The sequence below is a fragment of the Cydia strobilella genome, chromosome 1, assembly GCF_947568885.1.
Source record: "Cydia strobilella chromosome 1, ilCydStro3.1, whole genome shotgun sequence".
Classification (NCBI taxonomy): domain Eukaryota; kingdom Metazoa; phylum Arthropoda; class Insecta; order Lepidoptera; family Tortricidae; genus Cydia; species Cydia strobilella.
The window spans coordinates 21,221,780-21,246,774 of record NC_086041.1 but is presented as its reverse complement, the minus strand read 5'-3'; the positions used below and the strand labels follow the sequence as shown (position 1 = coordinate 21,246,774).

Below are 24,995 nucleotides of genomic sequence, written 5' to 3'. Positions count from 1 at the left end.
ACACAAAATATCTTGACACAAGAGGATTTACTTGGCTAGAGAACTATTTTTTTTCTGTGTGGGCGTTAACACTTGAATCCCTCACTACGCTCAGGATTCTATGTTAGAATCCCTCGCTACGCTCAGGATTCTATTATAGAATCCTTGGCTTCGTTTAGGATTCAATTGTACGCCCTCGCCGTAAATATGTCATTTTGCTCCCTTGTGACACAATCTACTAATTTGCTTCTAAGAAATCTGTTAATTGCCGACATACTACTTTCTCCAGAATTTTCGACACGAAACACAGGCCGCACGAATCGCACGACCAGGGGCCATGCCATGGCTCGCAGTACTGTCGCTTTCAGTGGAGGCTCCTGCTGCTCCTTGTCCCTCCGCACCCCTCACGTGCGGGGTCGCCTCGCACAGGCTGCTGCAGGACTTGTCTGGGGAGATCGCTCCACTTTGTATTTTCTGAGCTGGGACCGCACGGCGAACACCGACCCGGGTTACACTCATCACGTCATGCTCCGATACAGTCACTCCGACCTTTTGACCTATGAGTGTTATCAGGTGTAGTAGTATTTTGAGTTGTTTTCTTATGTTTGCTGGTCGAATCGACTTTTAAATGATGATTTTGAATGATAAATATTTAATAGCATTCATTTTGAATCGATTTGCTTTGATTTCGTTTAATAAAACGTTGAAAAATTATGTTTCACTGTGTGGCAAAATTTGTTTAACCCTCATGCCTTGAATTCCTCGCAACGCTCAAGATTCCATTTTTCGAACCACTCACTACGCACGTGGTTCAATTTTGGAATCTTTCGCTTGCTCGGGTATCAATATTAGCACGAGAGGTTTTGCCTCAACAACTTTGCCCCTTTGTAAAACAGATAACTATTATTATACATCGTTTTCACGATTACTTAACATGTTTTTATTTTTCTTTTAAAGATTATTTCCATATGTGGATTGCTGTATCACACTCATATTTTTACTAATGGTGGGCGGACAAATGCCTCAAAAAGGGTCGACTTATCATTCAATGTTCAATAAGTATATTATAAATAATACTCGTACTTACCATGGCAGGCAGGGAGGCGAATGTAAGCGCCGCGTAGTACGCCTTAAGGCTGTACCAGCGGTTGAAGTACTCTCTCCGGAGCATGCGTACTTCAGTGGGGACTGAAAAATAAACCATTTTTTCACCTCAGCAGCTCGAACAAGGGTACTTTGCTTTGCTGCTTAAAAACTGTGAGCAAAATGCGACAAAATGACATTCAAGAGACCTTTACACTCGAATCTATGGATGGTATAGAAAAGGATGCCAATCTCTTATGGCAGAATTGTTGCAAAAGTGACCGCTTTCATCTTTAAATAATGGTTCCTAATCTCTCCGGTGGCGCTAGTTAGGGTCTGGCACATGAGTATAACATGAACCAACAAATAACCCGACCAAATTACGTAGGTTGTTTTGGTAGTATTTCGGTGTATGGTGGCGCCGCCTAATTACTGTTTTTTGATGGACACTTTTTATACATAGAGATTTGGCTCCTTTATATAGTCTCCATGCTCGAATCGAATGTTATTTCAACATGCGGGGCCTAATTCAAGTTCGAAATACTAGGATTCTATTCAATCTGTCCTCGTAAACAAAAAGAAAGAGAAAATATATATTGGCGGTTTACAATAGACCCCTGAAAAAAGTCAGAACGATTCAAAAACAAGTATGAATGAATTCCTAATAATGAAATAATAAAAATATAATAAATCAATTAAGACCCTGCCGAGACGTATCAAAGGTTGTGTATAAAACGATTTAAAAAAAAATTTTTGCTTAGACTGGAAAGGGTCACATGATTAAAATTCTAACCGATTGCTTTATGCTTTTTGCAAGGACTGTCTCATTTCTTTGTCTAACACTAGTGCTGGCACCCAAAAGAAAAGGAACTGAGAGAGGGGAAGTTCTCATTTACTGACAGTTTGGTTTGACCAACTATACCTCTGCACGTGTTAACGCCAAAATAACTTAATTTACAGTGGTGAAGGGTAGAATAAGTTTTCTGCCAACAAACTGCTATGCAGTTTGGCAGATAAGTAGAAACAATTACTATACCTCTTTTTTTAATAATAAATAAATTGAAAAAATAATGTTTTATTTTTTGATAAAATACTACATTTAACGTATTTTATTGTAAAAAAACAATGTAACTTAGAAATCCAAAGATTATCACTCAAAATACATACATCTAATTTTAAAGATCTGCAGTCTTGTGTTTAAATAGTAGCACCCACAATTCTAAAGAAGGTACTTATCTTAAAAAGTAAAAAAAAAAGAGCATTAGAACTGATGTTCGTTATTTTCATATTACCTACCTACGCTCTAGATTCTAAATTAGATTCACTCGCTACGCTCTTGAGCCTATTATAGCACGGGAATCAAAGTAAGCACTCGAAGAAATAATATTAACATTTATTTTTACCCAAATTGACATTGTAATTTCTAATAATCGAATTCTGTATTTTTTATTCTTTATATACTTTTCCTTAAGTGAAATGTAATTAATTATTACTGAATAAATGATATGATATGATGAAATATCAGTTTGCTCTCTTGTTGCACAAATAACTATTTATTTGTGTGTAAAAACGTTTGTTTTGTAATCCGTCTAAAAAGTTTTTAATGTTTTTATGCATGTGCCTTTCATGTTTTTGTACACTGCTCAAAAAGGAGAGCCGTTAAATAGGTAGTAGGTTTTATGCAGCTTGTAAAACAAGTCGACGCCTGTTTTTATTTTCTATCTATAATATATTTTCAGTAGGTATTTCCAATGAACTTACATATAAGTACAGGTATCATAATGTAAGTGTACATGAAGAAGACAAGGCAGCTGAGGCAGAACTTGAAGTTGACGATGGGTGAGTCGCCGTCGTTACCCACAAGGAAGAATATGCAGCCCATCAGCAAGGCCGACAGCACGTGGTGAAGCAGCTGGATCCAGAGGCCTGTCTGTACACAAAACAAACCCTTTGATAACTGTTCAAGCCAAGCAGTTATGGGTAATGTTGACAATCCCGTTATAGATGGAGAGAAATACCCACGTAAATAGGTTTGCAATTTATAGAGCAACGAAATCCCTCGCTTTTGATTTACGCTATGTCTATGACTGACAATTTGACAGCAGTTTGTTTATTTATCTCATAATGACGTCATCAACATCACTGACCTGACAGCTTGGAGCGTCTTTGCGCGAAATTTAAACACTAAACTAATTTAGTTAGTTTTAATTTAGTTGTAATTTATTCTATAAGGTTATAATTAGGTTTTTTTGTAATAATTACGTGTCCATCTATAAAATTAAAACAGTTCTAAAAAATTTTCAACATCCCTTGCAACATTCTGCAAAAAAGTGTGAACCTACTGCGTTCCGTTTGTTCTGCACAAACATCCTGTTGGTGAGGATGAGGAACTGCGTCAGGAAGGTGGTGGGGAACTCCATCTTCTGCTCTAGCTCCTTGGCCACGTGCTCCACGAATATCCGTTGAATTGATTCATCGGAGTGCAAAACAGGTCGCCTGTGAACAAAATGAAGGATATTTAACAAGAATGTTAAAGTACAAGTACAATGTCTAAATGTAAACACTCAAATGCTTAAAAAAATAAGAACGTAACGTGTAATTGATATTTAAAAGCTGGTCACAAGGCCTTGCATTTAGAGACAAGCAATTAAATTTGAACTTAATTAAAAGTAAGTAATGAATAATGGAAAAGTTAAATTGAGATCTATATAAATCCACGTCCATTATTTATTTTGGAAAAAATAGGTTTGCACATGTTCATTGTTTTACGCTAGGTATCACTTTATCGGTTGATCCAGCGGGCGTATGATGAACGGGTTTATCCACGAGATCCAACACCACGCCATGGAAAGAGACAGAAAAGGACTTTTTAATACAGTTGCTCAAAAAGTGCTACTTTACGTAGCTGTTTAGCGTGCGGAAAGTTGGTTTTTGCGGACTAGTGCTTTTTACTTTTCCAATTTTTTATAGTACATTTTTATAGTACGTTTTTTAATACAGTTGCAAAAAAATAAGAAAAACAACAAGTAAGGAATAAAAACAATATCGAATGTTGCCTTTGGAAACTTAGCTTGCAGTAAGAGAAAACGCCTCTTCTTTGACAGGCGTTTCGGCCGCTATTCCTACCTCTACCTTCCATAGCTATTCCGTTCCATTCAGATAACTTATTAAGAACGGTTTTTCAATCTTCAATATTAAAAAATAAACGTGTTATAATGATGGAAGAGGTAAGTAATATAATATGAAATATGTATAGTTTTCGTATTCTTACATTAACAGTAGGTTTTTATGTTGGTTACGACGTTTAAAGAAAACTAATATTAACAATCATCAATAAGTAGTCATGAATTCGTACTCGTGAAGTAATTACATACTTTCCGCACTAGCATCGAAATGTACATTTCCCCTTTCTAGCTCGCAAAACCGCCTTTTATCCTTTAAAACAAGCGGGTAAAAACGCATTTTATCCACTAGTGGGGAAAGTAATTTGACCTTGGATGGAGCGTTTTTAAGTAGCTTTCGACAGATAACAAAACGTAAAACGCTCATAATAATGGTTCGTTCGACATTAATTATCATTAAATAAATGGTTTGAGAATTTAATAAAAAATACCAAAGCTATGTTTAATGATTTTAAGTCATAAACCTTAAAATTCCATTACATTACATTTGTTTTTTTATAATGACGTTGAATATAATTCTGAACGCACAAATTGAGTCGATGCAATTTCAAAGGCATCGTCAGAAATGTCAACAAATTTTTTACATAATGTTACACTATATTGATGATTATAATTAACCTGTAATGGCGCGCCTAGCCGCGCATTACAACATCATGCAACGGCCACGTGACAGACAGCGGAGCTACCTATCGAGCCGCGGCCACCGATCGAGTGCCAGCCCACTCGCCCTACCCGCCGCGCGCCGAGCCGAGCGTATAAAAGCGGCGCGCGCCCATACAACAGCGTCCACGCCAGCCTAAGCTGCCGGTCGCCTTCACTGCGGCCCCGAAACCTGGCCCCGCTCAAACGGTATCACCAGGCTAGGGGTTGCGGGGTTGGATAACGGCCGGTAGCGATAAAGCTGGCTCACAACCGGATCGCACAGTCGTCCACAAATTGACGACGAAAGACCGCCCCACGAAGATGGGGCGCGAAATAGACACAGTCTCCGAAACAGGGATGTTGAAGAGACCCCTCACACCCTCCCAACTAGGGTATCGAGATGATGATACTGACTGACAACAGCGTCAGTTGGGCTCACGGCCTTCCGCAGTGAGGACAGCTGATCTCCCGGTCGAGCCGGCGTGTTTTCAGACGCGTAGGCACCCGGTTCCCCTCCGACCCTTCCTGCTTCCCGTAGCCCAGTCAGAGCCGGCGTGTTTTCAGACGCGTAGGCACCTGGATTACGTAACCTATCCTACCCTGTATCTTGGTCAGAGCCGGCGTGTTTTAGACGCGTAGGCACCCTTGATACTCCCTATCGCCCTGGTCAGAGCCGGCGTGTTTTAGACGCGTAGGCACCCTAGACGCTCCCCCCGATTCGCATATCCTTCCCGTCTCGCCATCCCCTTCACTCTTAGGGGATACCGTTCCCGAATCCGCGAGTAGCTTAGGCTCCGCGCCGTACCGTTGCGATAAGTAGAAGCCACCCCGCGTCGTACCTAGTTTAGGATATCTAGACCTAAGGAATCTTAATTTATAATAAACTGGCATAAAAGCCCGCCGATTTGTATTACAGCATTAAACCTGTGTTTCCTTGTCTCACTCTGCACCCTCTCTCTCCTCTGAGCTAACTAGGAAACCCTTGCTTCCGTCTGGAACAAGGGAGGTGTATGAGGCCGCGCCCGCCCCGGCGAACGTGACCCCATCACAAACCTGATGATGATTATAATGTGTACAAATAAAGACTTCTTTTTTATGAGCTTTTTTTTGCATGTTGCACACTACTCGCTATAGTGAGGCAAAAAGTTTTGTGGTACTAACGGGTGCAAATGTATTTTACTTCTCGTGCGTTGAAACACTCGCTACGTTCAGGATTCTATTTTAGAACCTACCTACCTACTATACATACTAAATCAATGTTTCTAAGTCAAAATTAACTACGCTAAACCGAATACTCCTCCTTGTTCCAATTAATCCAACGACGATACAATTCATTCATGTACGAATTTGTAAACAGAGTAACTTACAACATCTGCTTAAGCGACGCTTAACTTGTAGGAGTTGTAGGTAGTCGATTTGATGTGGAGTCCAGTTAAATTGATAGAAAATTCGATAGTTACACTGGCTTGGGAATTTGTCAAATGTTCCTATTTTATAGCAGTATGTTTATGTTTAAAATTAACTTGTATTTACATACCTATCCTATTTTGTAGCAGTATGTTTATGTTCTACGTTCACTTGGCAGAAAGTTTTAAACATCTTGTCAGAATACACAGTGTGATTATGTTTGGACATACCTACCTAATTTTTAATAATTTTATTTTATTTGGGAAATTACAGCACAAGTTTTTTTTTTAATGCTGTAAGTACTAAACATTTTACGTTTTATGTAGCTAATTGAAAATGTACTTTCTCAATATTTTCCCTAAGGCACACCTAAAATCTAATGGTTAGATTATTTTAAAGTGGTTTAGCCAGGTAAACTTATTTAAAGTTGAGTGTATTATGTATAATAAATCCTCAGCCGGGCTCCCGTCCCCCTTTAATTCATACAGTAAGTAGAAGACGGGTAGTCTATCTCGCGGCGAGATACTGTCGCGCCAATCGTGTGCTCGGCCTACAGAACAGACATCGAATTTAACACCCTAGGGACTTTATAAAATAAGAATATGTTGTCAGATTCTTACATATTTAAAAAAAGTCCAGGACGGTAGTCAACAAGCATATGATCCGCCAGATGGTTAGGGTTAGGGGACAGTGCAGCTTATGAACGATTGAGGAGCTTATTTAAGGATTCATAGGCTTGGGATTAAAATATCTAGACCACGATCACGATCCATTTCAAAGCTGTAAAAATGTAAACCTTTTTACGCGTCATGCACGCTATAACGTGTCTGAAGAGATGAATAATCAAAATTATGATAAATAAGACATGAATTATAGGATTTCAGCAAGTAGTAAAAGTAGCTAAATAGCCCGTTCCGACATCGACATTTCAATAGTTTCACTGGTCATGGTCGTGTATAATTGATGTCCCAGCTAATATCAAAACACAATAAATGAAGAATGTGAAACCTGTGTCGAAACTGCGGAATTGAAAGTAAACAAATTAATTCGCGATAGACTCGTTACGTATTTATGTAGGTGTTCAATACGCGAAAGTTTCAAATGTTAGACAAGCATTGTTTAAAGTTTGGCCCTTAATTTTAAGGCTTAGCGTTAGTTTATATTCGTATTTCAATAATTGGGACAAAGCTCACGAGAAAAGCTATCTACGTACCCACTTTGTACCTAAATTCTGTTCACAGCATAAACACTCTATACCGACATGTCTTTAACGAGATTATTCCTCGTTGAACTGTTAACCTATTCCTTCTAACTTTACCTAGCTAACTAAATCATAACATAACTCGCACTAGTGCCTGCTGACATAAGTGCTATATCTTTGACGAAATTGTCGTTATTGTAACCGTAATATTACACGTATATTTATTGAACATGTTTCTAGAGTTTTGGGGGTAAATACTCTGCTTTTCAGTTCGATTGTGAGAAAAATAAATGGGAAATGTTTCGTAATAAATTTAACCTTGTGAAGTCCTGCGTATAAAACTTTTGGGTATTAGGTGGTATTCTTAACCGACTTCAAGATTTCAAAAGGAGGAGGTTCTCAATTCGGTTGTATGTTTTTTTTTTAATGTTTGTTACGCCATAACTCCGTCATTTCTGGACCGATTTTGAAAATTCTTTTTTTGATAGTAAGTATATACATACAGATTGGTCCAGTTTTCGTCAAAACGCAGTTCTGATGATGGGATCCATGAGGAATCGAGGGAACTCCTCAAATGTTAAAGGCGTACATATAGTGATTTTTTTCCATTTAAAAAAGTGACATTTTATAAAGTGGAACTGCTGATGATGATCAGAATGGAACTCTTTAATGACGCATAGTTTACGTTTGGCGATTTGTTCTCTTCGTTATGGACCCAGACCCAAACTTGGACCCGGACTCTGACTCGGACCCGGACTCGGACCAGTACTCGGATACGTACCCGGGCCTGGCTGGACATGGACCCCAACTCTGACCCGGACCCGGACCGAACTCGGACCCGGACTTGAACCCAGACCCGGACCCGGAAATGCTACTAGAAAAGTGGGTTAGGTGGGTGGGTTGCTTTTGAACTGCGATTCTCACAGAATAGAACTTCTATCAGAAAAGTGGGTTAGGTTAGGTTAGAACTGCGACCCTTACAGAAACGAAATGCTAGAAGAAAAGTGGGATTTTACCTCCTTTTCTACATAATTAGGCAAAGATGCTGTCCTTTTCATTTCATTGTCTGGAGTCTAAGAGTGCACCATCCACAATAAGTAATCTTTCAACGGCATCCCCTATTAAAGTCGGTTTTTTTTTTCTTAAAAATTATATCGTATTTAAGTGAGTACCTCGGAGAAGCTCGGTGCTGAGGAGAATTTATCCTTATGTAGAATATATTATGTAGATACTTATAATTTTTTGGTATATATTGCTCTTATTTTCTTCTGCGTCACATAATTTTCTACTGAAATAATTTTCACTTTACGCATATGTATCTCCACTACTCATAATATATAATGAAAATAAGAAATGTAGACGTTATCTACAATCGGATATTCTATGCTTAAGTGTAGGTATATCTTTCTCACCGGCCTCCTCTGGCAGTGATCCGGTCCAGCTTGCGACACAGCTTTCCATTCTGGCAGAGCTCGGAGAGCTGCGCGGGCGCCTCCACGTCGATGACGAGCGTCTCGATCACGAAGTCCGCCGGGTTGTGCGTGGTCGGGCACACGTAGCCCACCTCGGCCAGGAAAGGTACAAGGAGGGGCGCAGCGCCCTGGCAACGACAATATTAAATAAATGGGTAGAGGTTTTGTGACATTTTTATTTTTAATACAAGGTTTTGTGAAAGCTAAATTTTATTCGACACTTATGTACTTACTGAGAGCTGCAAAATTGCGTGGACCCGTAATGAATGAATCCATTCATAAAGTGGCCATGCAATTTTGCGGCTGGGTACCTAGTGTGTAAAGTTTTAGCTCACTGGCCACTTATTGTTGGCTCTGCACAGTTAAAAATTGATGAGAAAGTTGAATTTTATCCACAAGAGTTTCCTCACGTTGCCTGGTGGACTTGACTTTTATGTGATGATTTTTAACAAACTTCAGGATTCCAAAAGGAGGAGGTTCTCAATTTCGTTATGTTGTTTTTCTAGGTTTGTTGTCTCAGAACTCCGTAATTTCGTTTGGAATTACCTTATCACCTCTCTCCCAATAAAAATAAAATTTATTTGCGCTAACATATATTTGATGTTGCGATAACGGTAAAATAAGCAGCTTATTTCATTTCCTATTCATATGATATTTCAATGGTTTCCATTATATTCAAATACCTATGTCTAATGCTCCTTATGGGATTTGCATTTATTCGACTTGCAAAGATACCTACTTCAATTCATCCCATTAGGCAGGAGTAATAGTGTTATAAACTAGATCATAATTTGAGGGTCTACCGCGAACACCGCAGTTCGCTTCGGGCATCTCTCTAATAATAATAAGAGTGACAGAGATAGTTGCTCGAAATTTTCGAACTTCGATTTTCGCGGTTATAGCTCAGAGCTTAGGTCTTCCCTAGAAAGATAGGACCTCTCATAATTGTGTATGTGTGCGCCAAGTAGTGTCTATATGTGTGGTTGCTCCAAAACAACGTGTTGCTAGTAATTAAAATAAATAAGAATATTTTCTTCTGACGGCCGGGTGATATCGACATTGGTCGGGATGCAATATTATTTAGTTGGTGGAAAAATCACCGCTTAAGTATCCAGTTGGACCATAGACATAGTATAGTAGTTATAGACATGAAACATATTTTACTACTCTTTGCATGAAACCGAGCGACCAGGAGTAAGAGAAAGACATATTCATGTATTGACAGGTTAATGTATGGCAGCATAATCCTTTTTCTCTTTCACTCTTCTAAATTTCGGTATTTCGCCATCGCCTCCTACCTATGCTGCCATAACCCGACCATGAAAAAAAAAACCCGATCGGTGATAAGGACAAAGCATGGCACTATTTTCTCTTTCCTCTTATAGGAATCGCAATAAGACTATCTTTCTCTATCAAAGAGTGTCAGGCCCTTGAGTTGGACAGTACTATCAAGGTCACCTTGGTCAGGACCTCTTGCCACTCGGGTCTAGCCTGTTAGCACATAGACAACATGTAAATCTGTAATGTCAAGTCTGCCATTAGTTTCTTAAAAACGAATAACTTACAATTTGCTTTAAGAGGATATACCAGTGAGCTGAACCCCTTCTCGGATTGAAGGAGAACTAATTTACGATAAGCAATTTGCTATTGAACTAAATTGTCTAATGTGTAGTAATATTTACTGAAAAATTTATGCGCCATCTGCTCGTGAAACTACTAACTAATCTTGGGACCAATCTCAAGAAGGAAAAGGATAAGCGGGTTAGTAAGTAATACTTTTGAATTAAAGAAACCGTAAGCCGTATTTTAGAGGACTTATTTGAGAGGAGCGATCTGGCTTTGATAATACTTGCCGTTTCTTCAGGTCTATCGGCGTTAAAGCACATTTAAATTCTTGAGTTTTATCACGAACCCGATGGTGTCCGTAATATTTGACAACTCCGATAGCAAAAACAAACAATGAAAAATAATTAAGTAGCTAGACAATAATTTAATAATATTACGTACCTATATGCAAAAATGGTAAAAGTGAAAAACGGGATTAAAGGTTTCTATGAAATCAAACATTTTTGTGAGTGCGGGACTTGTATCATTGTATAAAGGCATGTTATTATAATACAAGAAAAATAATTTCAGCGTTTTTAATAGGGCTAAAAATATTTGTTTTCAGTCATCGCCTCCTGATTGATATTGTGTCACATGATAGTTTAGATGCTATTTTAAATAAAATAAAAACAGTCAGCCGGTTGTATCGTGGTGGTTGTATCGTCAGCTGGTCACATGAACATGTAAAAAATACGCGCCTTACCACTTATGTCCGCAAAGTATGTGTAATGTGTAATCCGTTTATTGAAACGCCTGATTGAATACTACATGCAAAGTTTCATGATTTTAATATCAGTCTCATAAAAAGGTATGTTGCCTAATTTTTACATGTTCATACGATCAGCTGACGCTATTTCTATCGCGATACAACTAAACACAATAGCATCTAAACTACCATCTGACAAAGTATCAGACGAGAGGCGAAGACAAACATTTTTTAAGTGTTTCGGTGGCTGCCATTCCCCACCTGCTCAACCCACCAACGGAGGGGCAGCTGCCGTCCACGAGGGTTCATCATACAAAGCCGTTAACCACTATACGAGTTATCGCCCGGGAGGCGATTGGTCATGGAAATCTGTTCCTGGCTCGCGGTCTATTATTATAATTAGAATAAGCGTCCTTCTCGAGCTTCAATACAAGCTTGTTAATTCAACGTACTTAACCTTGCAAAACACGTCAGTCACGTCACGTCCCGAACATGGCCAAACTCTTGAGAAACTACCATAGTAGTGACAGAATAGTACGAGTAGGTAAGTATATTACTTCTAGCAAAGAGTTATTAATATAGTTGGTTGCCAAACTCCGTCAGTAGAAAAAGGCGGCAAATTGAAATAATTTAGACGCGAAGATTTGTGCTCCCATAGAAAATTTGAATTTCGCGCCATTTTCTACTGACAATGTGGATTTGCCAGAGTATTATTAGCCAGTAAAGTATCAGAACATTTTGTGCCTGGACTTCGACAGCTGGAGTAAGTAGGTAGGGGAGATCGAGGTGAGTTGTGACAGAGGAGAGTTGTGACATTGTCGATTTTTTGGAACCTACACCGTGTCCAATAAGTCCGAATACACATCTTTATACCTTGGCTCTAAAGAAATAACAGATGACAGGCCATCAAATTCTTATTTTAATATCGGTGCACAATATTTTGAGGGTGGATCTTGGATGCCATGCTTAAAAAAAAAACGCAAAGTACATGGCATTTCCGAAGCGACCAAGAAAAAAAGAGTGCAAAGATCTAACATAATACTTTCTTGGCAAGCAGGTGACGAGGTTGTTTTTTTTGACGAGAAACTGTTTGTGTTAGAACAGCCTCATAATGCCCAAAATGATTGATTGTGGGTACTACGGATAGAAGACATTCCAGATTAGGTTCCAGAGGTCACAATCGGTCATGGTGTGGGGTGCAGTATCTAAGAGGGGTATAAACTACCTTTGTGTTTATGAATAAAGGCGTTAAAATTAACGCACTTTAGTATAAAACCGAGGTTTCGGAGAAGATTGTTGCCCCAAATTTAAAATGTATGTTTGAGAATGAATATTATGTGTTCCAACAAGACAGAGCTCCTTCACACACGGCAAATGCTGTTCAAGATTGGTGTTAGGCTAATTTGACAGATTTTTTGCCTTAACATGAATGGCCACCCTGTTCTCCAGACTTGAACGTATTAGATTATTTTGTATACGACATGCTTTCGAAACTACATGATTATAAAATCATAAACCTGGATCATTTTAAAAAGGTTATTGAGCGTATTTGGGACGAAATCCCAATGGATATGGTGCGTGCTGCGTGTGATTCATTCAAGATGCGTTTGAGGCTGGTAAAAAAAAGTTGGAGGTGGAGTTCGATTCCGAAACATTTATTGTAAATATATTATATAAGTCTGCCATTAATATAATATACTTTTAATTTGTAGTAAATATTTGTACTGTATTCGGACTTATTGGACACGGTGTATTACCTAACTGTTAGCGAGCTCGAAACAGTGCGCGTTTGTTAGCTAGTAACTTGAACTAACAAACGCGCGCTATTGTGAGCTCGTTAATTATTAGTTAATAGATTTCAAAAAATCGACGATGTCACAACTCTCCTCTGTTACAACTCATCTCGGTTTCCTCTTTGCTGTTCGGCTACATACTCGTAAGTTGTCAAACGTTGATATTTTATAATTCAAGTTATCCACAACCACAAAACATACCTATGGCGTATGGCGCCAGTTAGTTCAGCTATCAAATTCGAAAATACGATTTTTCATTACGCTTATTCTACAACCAATAACTCTTTGCATTGCAGTTTGTGATTGACAACTGATTTTAAAAGATAATTTGATGATTTACCTAATAGCACCTCGAAATCTCTGGAACAGTCCTGAAATTTGGTATTTAGGTATGTTAATTAATGGTCACTTTTGTACATTTAGGGACCTCGAAGAACCGCCGCGCCGCCATCTTGGAAATTTCGAGGTTAGTCCTAATCCGATTGTGCTATAAATAAACACAAACAGAGAAGTCGATATACAGGGCGATCAATCCAAATGTGTCAGTGTGGAGAAGTCAGGAACTATGAGAGATAGCGAAATCTGTTCTTAGGAACCGTGGCGTCGATTTTAGATTTAATGATAATGACATTCACACATTGCATCTTATTACTCACACATTGCATTTTATTAATCATACATAACCGGGAACCGGGAATCGGACCTGGTCAATATTCTTTATGTAATCTCGTGTAGTATTTGTTTGTATAATTGATCCTGAAAGTATAAGGACCAAATTATGCAATGAAATTAGAACATTGTTTTTTTGAATGCCATTATTATTAAATCTAAAATCGAAGCCATGGTTCCTAAGAATAGATGTCGCTATCTCTCATAGTTACTGACTTCTCCCTACTGACCCATTTGGATTGATCATCCTGTATAATCCGACAAGAAGTTGTAAGTAAGTACTTAGAAAATTATTGAGGGCGCGACTTCCTACGTAACTGTCACATTTTTGACGTAAAATGCTTAAACATGGCAACAATTGCTAATATTACGCAAAACTCTGCGTAGAGGGCGTCACTAGCACAATCACATGGCCTACCTCGAAACACGAAAATCTAAAGTTCGGTTGCATATTCGGTCGATAGAGAGGCAGATAACGAAATTTCGATATTCGCGTTTCGCGGTAGGCCACCTGTAAACAAACCGCCTTGATGCATCAATGTCATAAACGTCAAGAAACTGTTAAAGATACTCTAGTTACTCTATGGTTTAGGATGTGCACTCGTGCTGCACTCTGGCGGCAGAACATTGCAGTAATATTCCCTATTAAGTATAGATTTTTTTTAGTTCCATTTTGTTTTATATCGTACTATCAAAGAGTAACTTATACTAGAGCGGTACTGTCATAGTAAATTTTGTAACCCCAGTAAATTCACTGCCATCTGTCGACACACTTTAAAACTAAAAATGAAGATTTATAAAAATACGATAAAATGTATTTAAGAATGGATAAATGATTTTTTTTATTTGCATTAATTATTTTTATGATTTTGACCCATGTTCTTTCACTGATATGCGTTAAAATTGTTAAATAACAAACGAAACCGTCAACGCCATCTATACGACAGTTGGCCAAAGCTAGTAGCGCCCTCTGAACGGGAATAAAATATTCTTGATTTTCGAGGCACGTTTTTTCCTTAGACTGTATCTATCTATTACGGAGTTATATCTATCTTTGGTACTATACATGCACTCTATTTTAACGTTTATTTGTTTGGTGATAAAATATATATCGATTTCTATCTATTGTTAACCAAGTCACTGCACATTTTAATCCATGAATTCACAACATGACGTTCTCTGTCCGAAATGGGGAGTAGAATTTTTTTATGGGGCACCGAGGAGTGATTTGTCGAACGATTGCCTGTCGCATGCGAACTTTCATTTATTTAGGTAGATGTGGCGCATCAGACCGAGTTTCACATTATATAGTTTCGAATAAACCTCAGCAAGTACCTACAACAGAGAAAACATAACGAAAACCCATTTTTCTTACTACACTATGCCCTAACGAACCGCACAAGTGAATTTGCCTGCAAGTTGAAATTAACATGGAATTTAATAAGTTCCGTTGAACTCACAAGTGTCTTCGTGTCAGGTGTCTTGTCTGTTCGCCGGAAATTGCACTTTTAAAGTTCTTAATGCTGGGGTTTTATGAGAACGTTTTCAGCTTTAATAAAACTTGAATGCGTCTGGTGTAGAATTTATTTAAATTGTATATTTAAAAGTTAGCGGATATAAAATGGTTTAGCTCAAAAATTTCAGTTCGGATTTTTATTGAGCTAGCGAATCGATAAACGAATTTATTCGGTTCAGTAGAGTTTAAGTTAACTATACATGGGGGCCTGAATAACCTGGGCGAAGGAGATGCACGGATACGACCAACTAAATAAAGTTACCAACTAGTAAGTAAATGGACCAATACTTATAAATACTATTAACCCTTATCTTGGCAAGGCTCAAAATATTTCAGATTTTGATATTTTTTTAGTTTTTAGTCACCTAATACTATAATAGACTATAAAAAAATAATGAAAAAAATCCAGGGTTTTCCAGTTTCGGAAAATCATATGTATTATATTTAATACAATGCCAATCCCTCGACAAACTACTTTAGTACTATATATTTATGTATGCTAGTACATATTTATTTTATTGCATAATGCTATTGATGTATTTTAGTTATTCGTAGACGTTAATATTGTAGTTTTCCTTTTTAAATATTATTGTACGTTCTGTAAGTTTGTCTATCTATCTAATTCGAATTTTCCACTCATTTACTCTAAGGTTAGCTGGAAGAAATCCCTTATAGGGATAAGCTCGCCTTTGTACCTAAATTTATATGAATTTCATGTTAACAATTTTTGTTTTGTACAATAAAGTGATTTACTACTTTACTACTACTACAAACTAGTTGCCTACGTTTTAGAAGATAAATGTGGATTTTAATAAAAATAAAACATGTAATGCAACATAAATCATCCTTTATCGTTACCAAACCGCAATCTAAAGCATAAAATGACTATTACACCTGTAAAAATAAATTTAATAATATCTACGGAAACCTGATCACATGGTAGAAAAAAATTATCGCGTAGAGATTCAAAAAACACGTTAACAAAAAGTTGGGTAAAATTGGGCAAGTAAACAAAAAAAAACTTTTTTTTAACTTAGGGGGCATTTTTTGCCATTAATAGAATTTGCCGCGCGCGTAGCAATAAGGCTACAAAAAAAATTATCGCGTAGAGATTCAAAAAACACGTTAACAAAAAGTTGGGTAAAATTGGGCAAGTAAACAAAAAAAAAACTTTTTTTTAACTTAGGGGGCATTTTTTGCCATTAATAGAATTTGCCGCGCGCGTAGCAATAAGGCTACAGCGTACGAATATATATACAGTTTAAATAATATCTATTACTTAAAAAAATCAAAGGTAGGTACCTTAGTAAAACTAACTAAATAGTATGATAACTAATATGACATATTTGAAACATGTATTGCAACCCCCCACAAATATAAATAAAAATAAATCATGAACACCTATTTTGACGATAACTTGGCAATGTAGTAAATGTAATACACATTTACTTTTATGAGTTCTTGGCAATGTACCAAATATATGATACATAACAGTTTCATGTAAATATTCTGTGTGTTAAATGTTTTTAAATACGACCACTATGTAAATCGTAATATTAGTAAGTGCATTAGAATGCAGATTATGCAAAAATATATACTAATCTAAGAAATAAGTGCAAAACTTACAGTACGAAATGAAAACTGTTGTTTCCGCGGCGCTATGTTGATTATTACTAATTAATTTACAATGACACGTGTGTGCATTATTTTTAACCGACTTCAAGATTTCAAAGGAGGAGGTTCTCAATTCGGTTGTTTTTTTTTTTTTTTTTGTAATGTTTGTTACTCCATAACTCCGTCATTTCTGGACCGATTTTGAAAATTCTTTTTTTGATTGTAAGTATATACATACAGATTGGTCCCGTTTTCGTCAAAAAGCAGTTCTGATGATGGGATCCATGAGGAATCGAGGGAACTCCTCAAATGTTAAAGGCATACATATAGTGATTTTAGTATTTTCATCAACAAATCAAGCACTTACATTTAAAAAAGTGACATTTGATGAAGTGGAACTGCTGATGATGATCAGAACGGAACTCTTCAATGATGCATAGTTCACGTTTGGCGATTTGTCCTCTTCGTTATGTTTGTTAAGCAAGTTAGGTTTTCAAGAAACATTTTTGTCAAGCTCGAGTTCTGATGATGGGATCCATGAGGAATCGAGGGAACTCCTCAAATGTGAAAGGCATGCATATAGTGATTTTTGTATTTTTATAAACAAATCCACCACTTCCATTTTAAAAAGTGACATTTGATGAAGTGGAACTGCTGATGATGATCAGAACGGAACTCTTCAATGACGCATAGTTCACGTTTGGCGATTTGTCCTCTACGTTATGTTTGTTAAGCAAGTTAGGTTTTCAAGAAACATTTTTGTCAAGCTCGAGTTCTGATGATGGGATCCATGAGGAATCCAGGGAACTCCTCAAATGTGAAAGGCATACATATAGTGATTTTTGTATTTTTATAAACAAATCCAGCACTTCCATTTTAAAAAGTGACATTTGATGAAGTGGAACTGCTGATGATGATCAGAACGGAACTCTTCAATGACGCATAGTTCACGTTTGGCGATTTGTCCTCTTTGTTATGTTTGTTAAGCAAGTTAGGTTTTCAAGAAACATTTTTGTCAAGCTCGAGTTCTGATGATGGTATCCATGAGTAATCGAGGGAACTCCTCAAATGTGAAAGGCATACATATAGTGATTTTTGTAATTTTATAAACAAATCCAGCACTTGCATTTTAAAAAGTGACATTTGATGAAGTGGAACTGCTGATGATGATCAGAACGGAACTCTTCAATGACGCATAGTTCACGTTTGGCGATTTGTCCTCTTTGTTATGTTTGTTAAGCAAGTTAGGTTTTCAAGAAACATTTTTGTCAAGCTCGAGTTCTGATGATGGGATCCATGAGGAATCGAGGGAACTCCTCAAATGTGAAAGGCATACATATAGTGATTTTTGTAATTTTATAAACAAATCCAGCAGTTCCATTTTAAAAAGTGACATTTGATGAAGTGGAACTGCTGATGATGATCAGAACGGAACTCTTCAATGACGCATAGTTCACGTTTGGCGATTTGTCCTCTTCGTTATGTTTGTTAAGCAAGTTAGGTTTTTAAGAAACTTTTTTGTCAAGCTCGAGTTCTGATGATGGGATCCATGAGGAATCCAGGGAACTCCTCAAATGTGAAAGGCATACATATAGTGATTTTTGTATTTTTATAAACAAATCCAGCACTTCCATTTTAAAAAGTGGACGAAGTTGGACCCGGACTCGGACCCGGACCCGGGTCTGAACATGGACCCCAACTCGGACCCGGACCCGGACCGAACTCTGACCCAAACTTGGACCCGGACAGCCGGACACGGACCCGGACTCTGATCCGGACCCGGAAATGCTACTAGAAAAGTGGGTTAGGTGGGTGGTTGGGTTTTGAACTGCGATTCTCACAGAACAGAACTGCTATCAGAAAAGTAGGTGAGGTTAGAGCTGTGACCCTTACAGAAACGAAATGCTATCAGAAAAGTAGGTTAGGTTAGGTTAGAACTGCGACCCCTACAGAAACGAAATGCTACTAGAAAACTGGGTGGTTTTACCTCCTTTTCTACATTATTAGGCAAAAGATGCTGTCTTTTTCATTTCATTGTCTGGAATCTAAGAGTGCACCATCAACAATAAGTGAACTTTCAGCGGCATCCCCCATTGAAGTCGGTTTTTTTTTCTTAAAAATTATTTGTTATAATAAAGGAGGGTTGATCGACATATTAAAAGCATAATTATTTTGTTGACTAATAAAGCGAACCTGCCAGATTTTTTTATGTTCCATGTATCACAGGTGTAACAATGCCAAGAAAAGGGTTAAATGAATAATTTTAACTGACGGCAATCATATGAAAATTAAACTGTATTACTGCTGTTCACTATAAACAACCGCATCAGAAATTCAACATTTATACCTAAATAGCGGCCGCCTGTGCGAGTGCCTGCTAAAATATATTAGCAATAAGTCTCCGACAAGCCACATAGTATAGACGCTCAGGCGCTGCATTCACTTGCATAATGTCTTCTATTTGCGCTCCCGACGTGCAAACAATCCGCCAAGTGACTATTAACCTGCACAAAGCCAAGCTCCTGCGTTTTGTACACTGTGTATTTTGTCAGCAAGTTTTAATGTGGGGATGAAATTCGTATAAATTATAAATTTAAAAAAGAATGTATGTTGCATGTGCAATCGTTCTATTCTAAATGACCGGTAATAAATAAAAAACTAAAGTATTAAAAAAAATCAGAGTAATATAGATTAATTTAAAGTTCCGTAATAATCTCGCCAAAAAATAGTTATGCAGCGTGTTGAAGCGCTGGTCGCCTAGCGTTAAGAGCGTGCGACTTGCAATCCGGAGGTCGCGGGTTCACATCCTGGCTCGTCCCAATGAATTTTTCGGAACTTATGTACGAAATATCATTTGATATTTACCAATCGCTTTTCGGTGAAGGAAAACATCGTGAGGAAACCGGACTTATCCCAATAAGGCCTGGGTTGGAAGGTCAGATGGCATTTGCTTTCGTAAAAACTAGTGCATACTTCAATTCTTGGGATTACTTGCCAAGCGGACCCCAGGCATCAGGATGATGATGGAACTGCAGCAGCGTGTTATCGCTTCATATTTAGCGATTTGAGAAATTCAACCCCTAAGGGGGTTAAAAAGGGGATGAAAGTTTGTATGGGGTTCAAGTTTTATTTTAAGCTATGAATTCAAACCTTGGGTAAAAGATATATTATTAAAAAACAAGAAAACAAATTTCAGCGTTTTTGAAAATTCATCCCCTAAGGTGGTGAAAAATGGGTTGATAGTTTGTATGGAGATCAAAAATTTTATCAAGTGCGGGACTTGAAACTGTACATGGGCATATTATTAGAATACAAGAAAAGTAATTTCAGCGTTTTTCAAAATTCATCCCCTAAAAGGGTTAGAAAGGGGTTGAAACTTTGTATAAGGTTCCAATTTTATTTTAAGCTAGGAATTAGAAACTTTGTAAAAAGGTATTTCATTAAAAGAGTAGAAAACCGACTTCAGCGTTTTTGAAAATTCATCCCCCAAGGTGGTGAAAACGGGGTTGAAAATTTGTATGGAGATCAAACATTTATTTCTGTGCGGAACTTGAATCTTTGTATAAAGGCATATTATTAGAATACAAGAAAAGTAATTTCAGCGTTTTTAAAAATTCATCCCGTAAAGTGGTTAAAAAGGGGTTAAAAATTTGTAGGGGTCCTAAATCTGAAATTTTGAAACTGTAGAAAAATATTTAATTAAAAGGGAAGAAAACTCATATCAGCATTTTTCAAAATTCATCCCCCAAGGTGGTAAAAAAGAGGTTGAAACTTTGTATGGAGATCAAACCTTTTTTTGAGTACAGGACTTCAGTCTTTGTATAAAGGCATATTATTAGAATACAAGAAAAGTAATTTAAGTGTTTTTAAATGTTCATCCCCTAAAGGGGTTAAAAAGGGGTTGAAAGTTTGAATCCATTACAAATGCTTTGAAACTTCTTAGAAAGGCATTGTATAATATTACAAAAAAAGTCATTTCTTAATAATTCAAACCAAATTCAAAGAGGTTTAAGAAGGGGATGTAAGTTTATATGTGATTCAAGTTTTCGTTTAAGCTAGGAACATAAAACTTGGTAAAAGGGCATTATATTAAAATAGACGAAAACTAATTGATAAAGTTTGCATCGGGAGCGAACATTTTTCTTAAATAGTGGACTTGAAAATCTAAGTGTTAAGAGGGATTATATCGAGAACAATTATTTTCAGTTAGGGGGGTTAGTAACTTCGTAGTTTGTGAAAGACAAATTTCATGCGTTGTATAATTATTAACAAATGATTAACCGTCCCTACTGATATCTTTTGCTGCATAATGTTCTATGCTCATGTAAAATATATAACCACCAACATACAAATCCACGCGTACGAAGTCGCGGGCAACAGGTAGTTATTTATATATCATTTATAGGTATATATCTCCTTTTTCAAGGGTTGTTTGTTTATTATGCGGGCCATGGCCAAGCATAATAAGATATTTTTAATTACTGCTATGTATCAGTTATGGTCGATGAGGTTAAAAACTTTCTAGTTATACGGCAAGGTCGGCAAGTATTTAAAATTGTGGTTTTTTGTAGTGAATGTATAATGTAAGAGGGGATCTGTAGTGTTTTTAGGCTATTGGTTAAGGTTTTGGGGACTACTCTCATTGTGGAAATTATGATTGGGACTATATGGACTGTCCTTGCATGCCATTGGCGTTTAAGCTCTATGGCGAAGTCCTTGTACTTAGTTAATTTATCATTAGCTGTTGATTGCAGATTGTGTGTTGATTATTATTTTTAGGGTTCCGTACCTCAAAAGGAAAAAACGGAACCCTTATAGGATCACTCGTGCGTCTGTCTGTCTGTCTGTCTGTCCGTCTGTCACAGCCTATTTTCTCCAAAACTACTGGACCTATTAAGTTGAAATTAGGTTTACATATGTAAGTTTGTGACCCAAAGACGGACATGTAACGTAAACAAATGAATTTTAAACACGGGGGCCACTTTTGAGGGGTAAATGAGAAAATTAAAAAATAAACTTTTTCAAACTATATCGTGTAACATATCAAATGAAAGAGCTCATTGTGAGAATCTCAATATTTTTTTTTATAATTTTAGGATAAACAGTTTAGAAGTTATTCAAGAAAATAGGCAAAAAATTACCATTCTCCCCCTTTATCCCCGAAACTACTGGGTTTAAAATTTTGAAAAAAATCCACAAATAGATCTTTACCTATAGATCACAGGAAAACCTATTAGAAATCTGCAGTCAAGCGTGAGTCGGATTTAATTACTTAGTTTTTGATCCGGCTCCTACGGGTTTTTTAAAGGCATTTCACTCACGTTTTACATAAAAAATACATTGTTTAAATTATGTCATGTACGGAACCCTTGGAACGCGAGTCCGACTCGCACTTGGCCGGTTTTTATAAAGAAAACCAACAGCGATACAGAGCTTTTTTTACCTTATGCTAATTTGTACAATAGTATGGCCAATTACAGGTTTCCTGTGTAACTTGTATTGTATATAAAACATCGAATTGCTATTGCTTCTCTATTTTACATACCCGTCACCATTCGTATTCCATCACTTCGTTGGACGAACTGAACATGGGGAATTGTACACAATATTGTTGCGCTTTTGTAGCGGAGTATTATTTACACTCTCTATGATTTATTTTCGGTGGAGTCCTTAAGTTGGGTTTCATTTTGAAGTCTGATTCTCGTCACTCGGAACGATTTTTTTATACAGGTTGCTCAAAAAGTGGTCCTTTACCTGTTTAGCGTGCGTTTTTTATTTATTTCTCACTCTAATCCATACATCCACAGCAAAGAAGTTGGACCTTCAAAAACTTTAAGTACAAGGAATTTTTTACTTCGACGCACAAATCACAATAAACGGTTTACACGATATAAACTACAAAGTGATTTTGTTATGTCTGACCATACTCTTGATAGGTTATGTTATAGGTCATACTCGTACTGAACACGCAACTTTTACTATGAGGCCAAACCCAAAAACGTAAAAAAATCTGTTGTAATATATTTCGGCTGTCCGCCGGCCTAGTCACGCCTAACCAATCAAATTGTTCTAAGTACTTAGAAAGTCAAATTCACAGTGACCAGTTGAAGACATAACTTTCTAATTAGGAACGATTTGATTGGATACGAGCATCGCTAGCGCGTTCGTGTTAAGAATGCAGTATAATAATTTTAATAACAAAACTTCCGTGAGACACAGACATATAAAATATATTAAAAACGGGACACTCGCGTATTTTAAGTCGAAGACTGACGTATTTTAAGAACTACCCTCGTTTACGGCAATATTTTCAAATGATGGGTTGCACACAACACTCACTACCTCGGAGAGTCCGAGTGCCTCCGAGTTGGAAAACTGTTTTGGGTACTACGTCGGTGGACAGTCTGGACGAGCCAATAGTGAATGACGTGGTGAGTGTTGTGTGCAACCCATCATTTGATAATATTGCCGTAAACGAGGGTAGTTTCTCGCAATACGTTAGTCTTCGACATAAAATAAGGATGTATTAGCTAGTATATTCTACCAACGATATAAGGATGGGATTTAACTAATACGAGGAGTATTAGGGCTGACACGCCCCTCATTATCTGCCTGTCGCACATTGTCTGCGTCTGACAACCCTGTTTCGTGCCAATCTTTTACGCTCAATTGTTTTTTACATCGAGACGATATTCGTAAAAGTTCCCTTTAAAATTATTTTATTAGTAACGAATAATGTGCAAATATTTTTATTGAATATACATATATCATTTCAATACAAAATAGGTTATATATAAAGTTCCTGCATCTAAACCAAAATGAGATTTTTTTTGTTAGCACCTCTTTGTTTTTCATTAAAGGTAAGTAAGTTTATCTTAAGAAGGTAAATATTAATAGATAAAATTTGAGTGATACTGGTCCGTTAGAACTAAACAAAGGCCCAATATACACGGTAGGGTATGCAGATGATTTAGTGATTCTTGTAAACGGGAATTTCCTGGGAACGGTATCGGAAATCATGAATACAGCACTGAAGCAAGTGGAGAGGTGGTGCAACCATCATCAACTCTCCATCAATCCTGGCAAAACAGTAGTAGTACCGTTTACCAGGAAAAAGACCCTTAACGGCATGAAGCAGCTGAAGCTTTATGGAAGGGTACTGGATATGTCCGATGAAGTGAAATATCTAGGTTTAACACTAGATAAAGAACTGAACTGGAAAAAGCATGTCGAAACTACCATAACTAAGGCACTGAGGGTGTTTGGAATGTGTAGAACGGCATATGGCAAAAGTGGGGTTTAAACCCAAAGGTACTGAGATGGATCTATACCATGATGGTAAGACCTATCATTCTGTACGGATGCCTGGCATGGTGGCCAAGGACACTAAAGAGCACATGCAGGGATGCCCTTACGAAAATACAAAGAACGGCGTGCATGGCTATTACTGGCGCGTTTAGAACGACGCCAACAGCGGTGATGGAGGTACTACTAGACCTCCCGCCGCTACACCTAGTGATACAATCTGAGGCGCGGAAATCGTTACACAGGCTGGCTTTGACAGGCCTCTGGAAGACAGTGGCGTAATTGCCCATGCTTATGCTACTACTAAAGTCATTTGCATAAATGCCTGCCCCAGTACCAGAATCTGTCTTGGACCCGTCTGTGTACCATATGATGTAATTTTCATCAGACATTGGTGCTTCAAGACCTTCGGTCCATTCAGCCCTTGTTGGAACTTTAACATTAAAATTCTTACGGAACACAAACTTGGGTTGCATCTTATCGCAGCCCATATTCGTAATCCTTTTCATGAAATTGTCACATTCCATGTTTGTGTGTTTAGTCTTTGGCTTGCTATACACAAAATAGATCTATACCGTCAAGCGTCTATATAGTCAAGCGTGAGTCGGACTTAATTACTTAGTTTTTGATCCGACCCCTACGGGTTTTTAAAGACATTTCACATAAAAATACATTGTTTAAATTGTGTAATGTACGGAACCCTTGGAACGCGAGTCCGACTCGCACTTGGACGGTTTTTTTTATATATGAATTTCAATTTAATACCTCTACGCGTTCATGAGGAAAGGGGTAGTAAGTTTAAAATTATTAAAAATATTTTT

The 24,995-nt window shown here is 37.4% G+C and overlaps 2 protein-coding genes across 2 annotated transcripts in view; both read right to left on the bottom strand.

The window, feature by feature from the left end:
• The window catches only part of LOC134741887 (ATP-binding cassette subfamily G member 4-like), a 174,246-nt gene that overhangs the window by 47,314 nt on the left and 101,937 nt on the right, over positions 1-24,995 (bottom strand). The window contains exons 6-9 of the mRNA XM_063674783.1: positions 8,907-9,094; positions 3,405-3,558; positions 2,824-2,992; positions 1,067-1,167 (exon numbers count right to left, since the gene is read on the bottom strand). Coding sequence (XP_063530853.1) covers positions 1,067-1,167; positions 2,824-2,992; positions 3,405-3,558; positions 8,907-9,094 — 612 coding nt within the window. The remainder of the gene's footprint in view (positions 1-1,066; positions 1,168-2,823; positions 2,993-3,404; positions 3,559-8,906; positions 9,095-24,995) is intronic.
• The window catches only part of LOC134741954 (uncharacterized), a 275,994-nt gene continuing 271,315 nt past the window's right edge, over positions 20,317-24,995 (bottom strand). The window contains exon 6 of the mRNA XM_063674861.1: positions 20,317-20,329. The gene's annotated coding sequence lies outside the window, so the exon portion shown is untranslated. The remainder of the gene's footprint in view (positions 20,330-24,995) is intronic.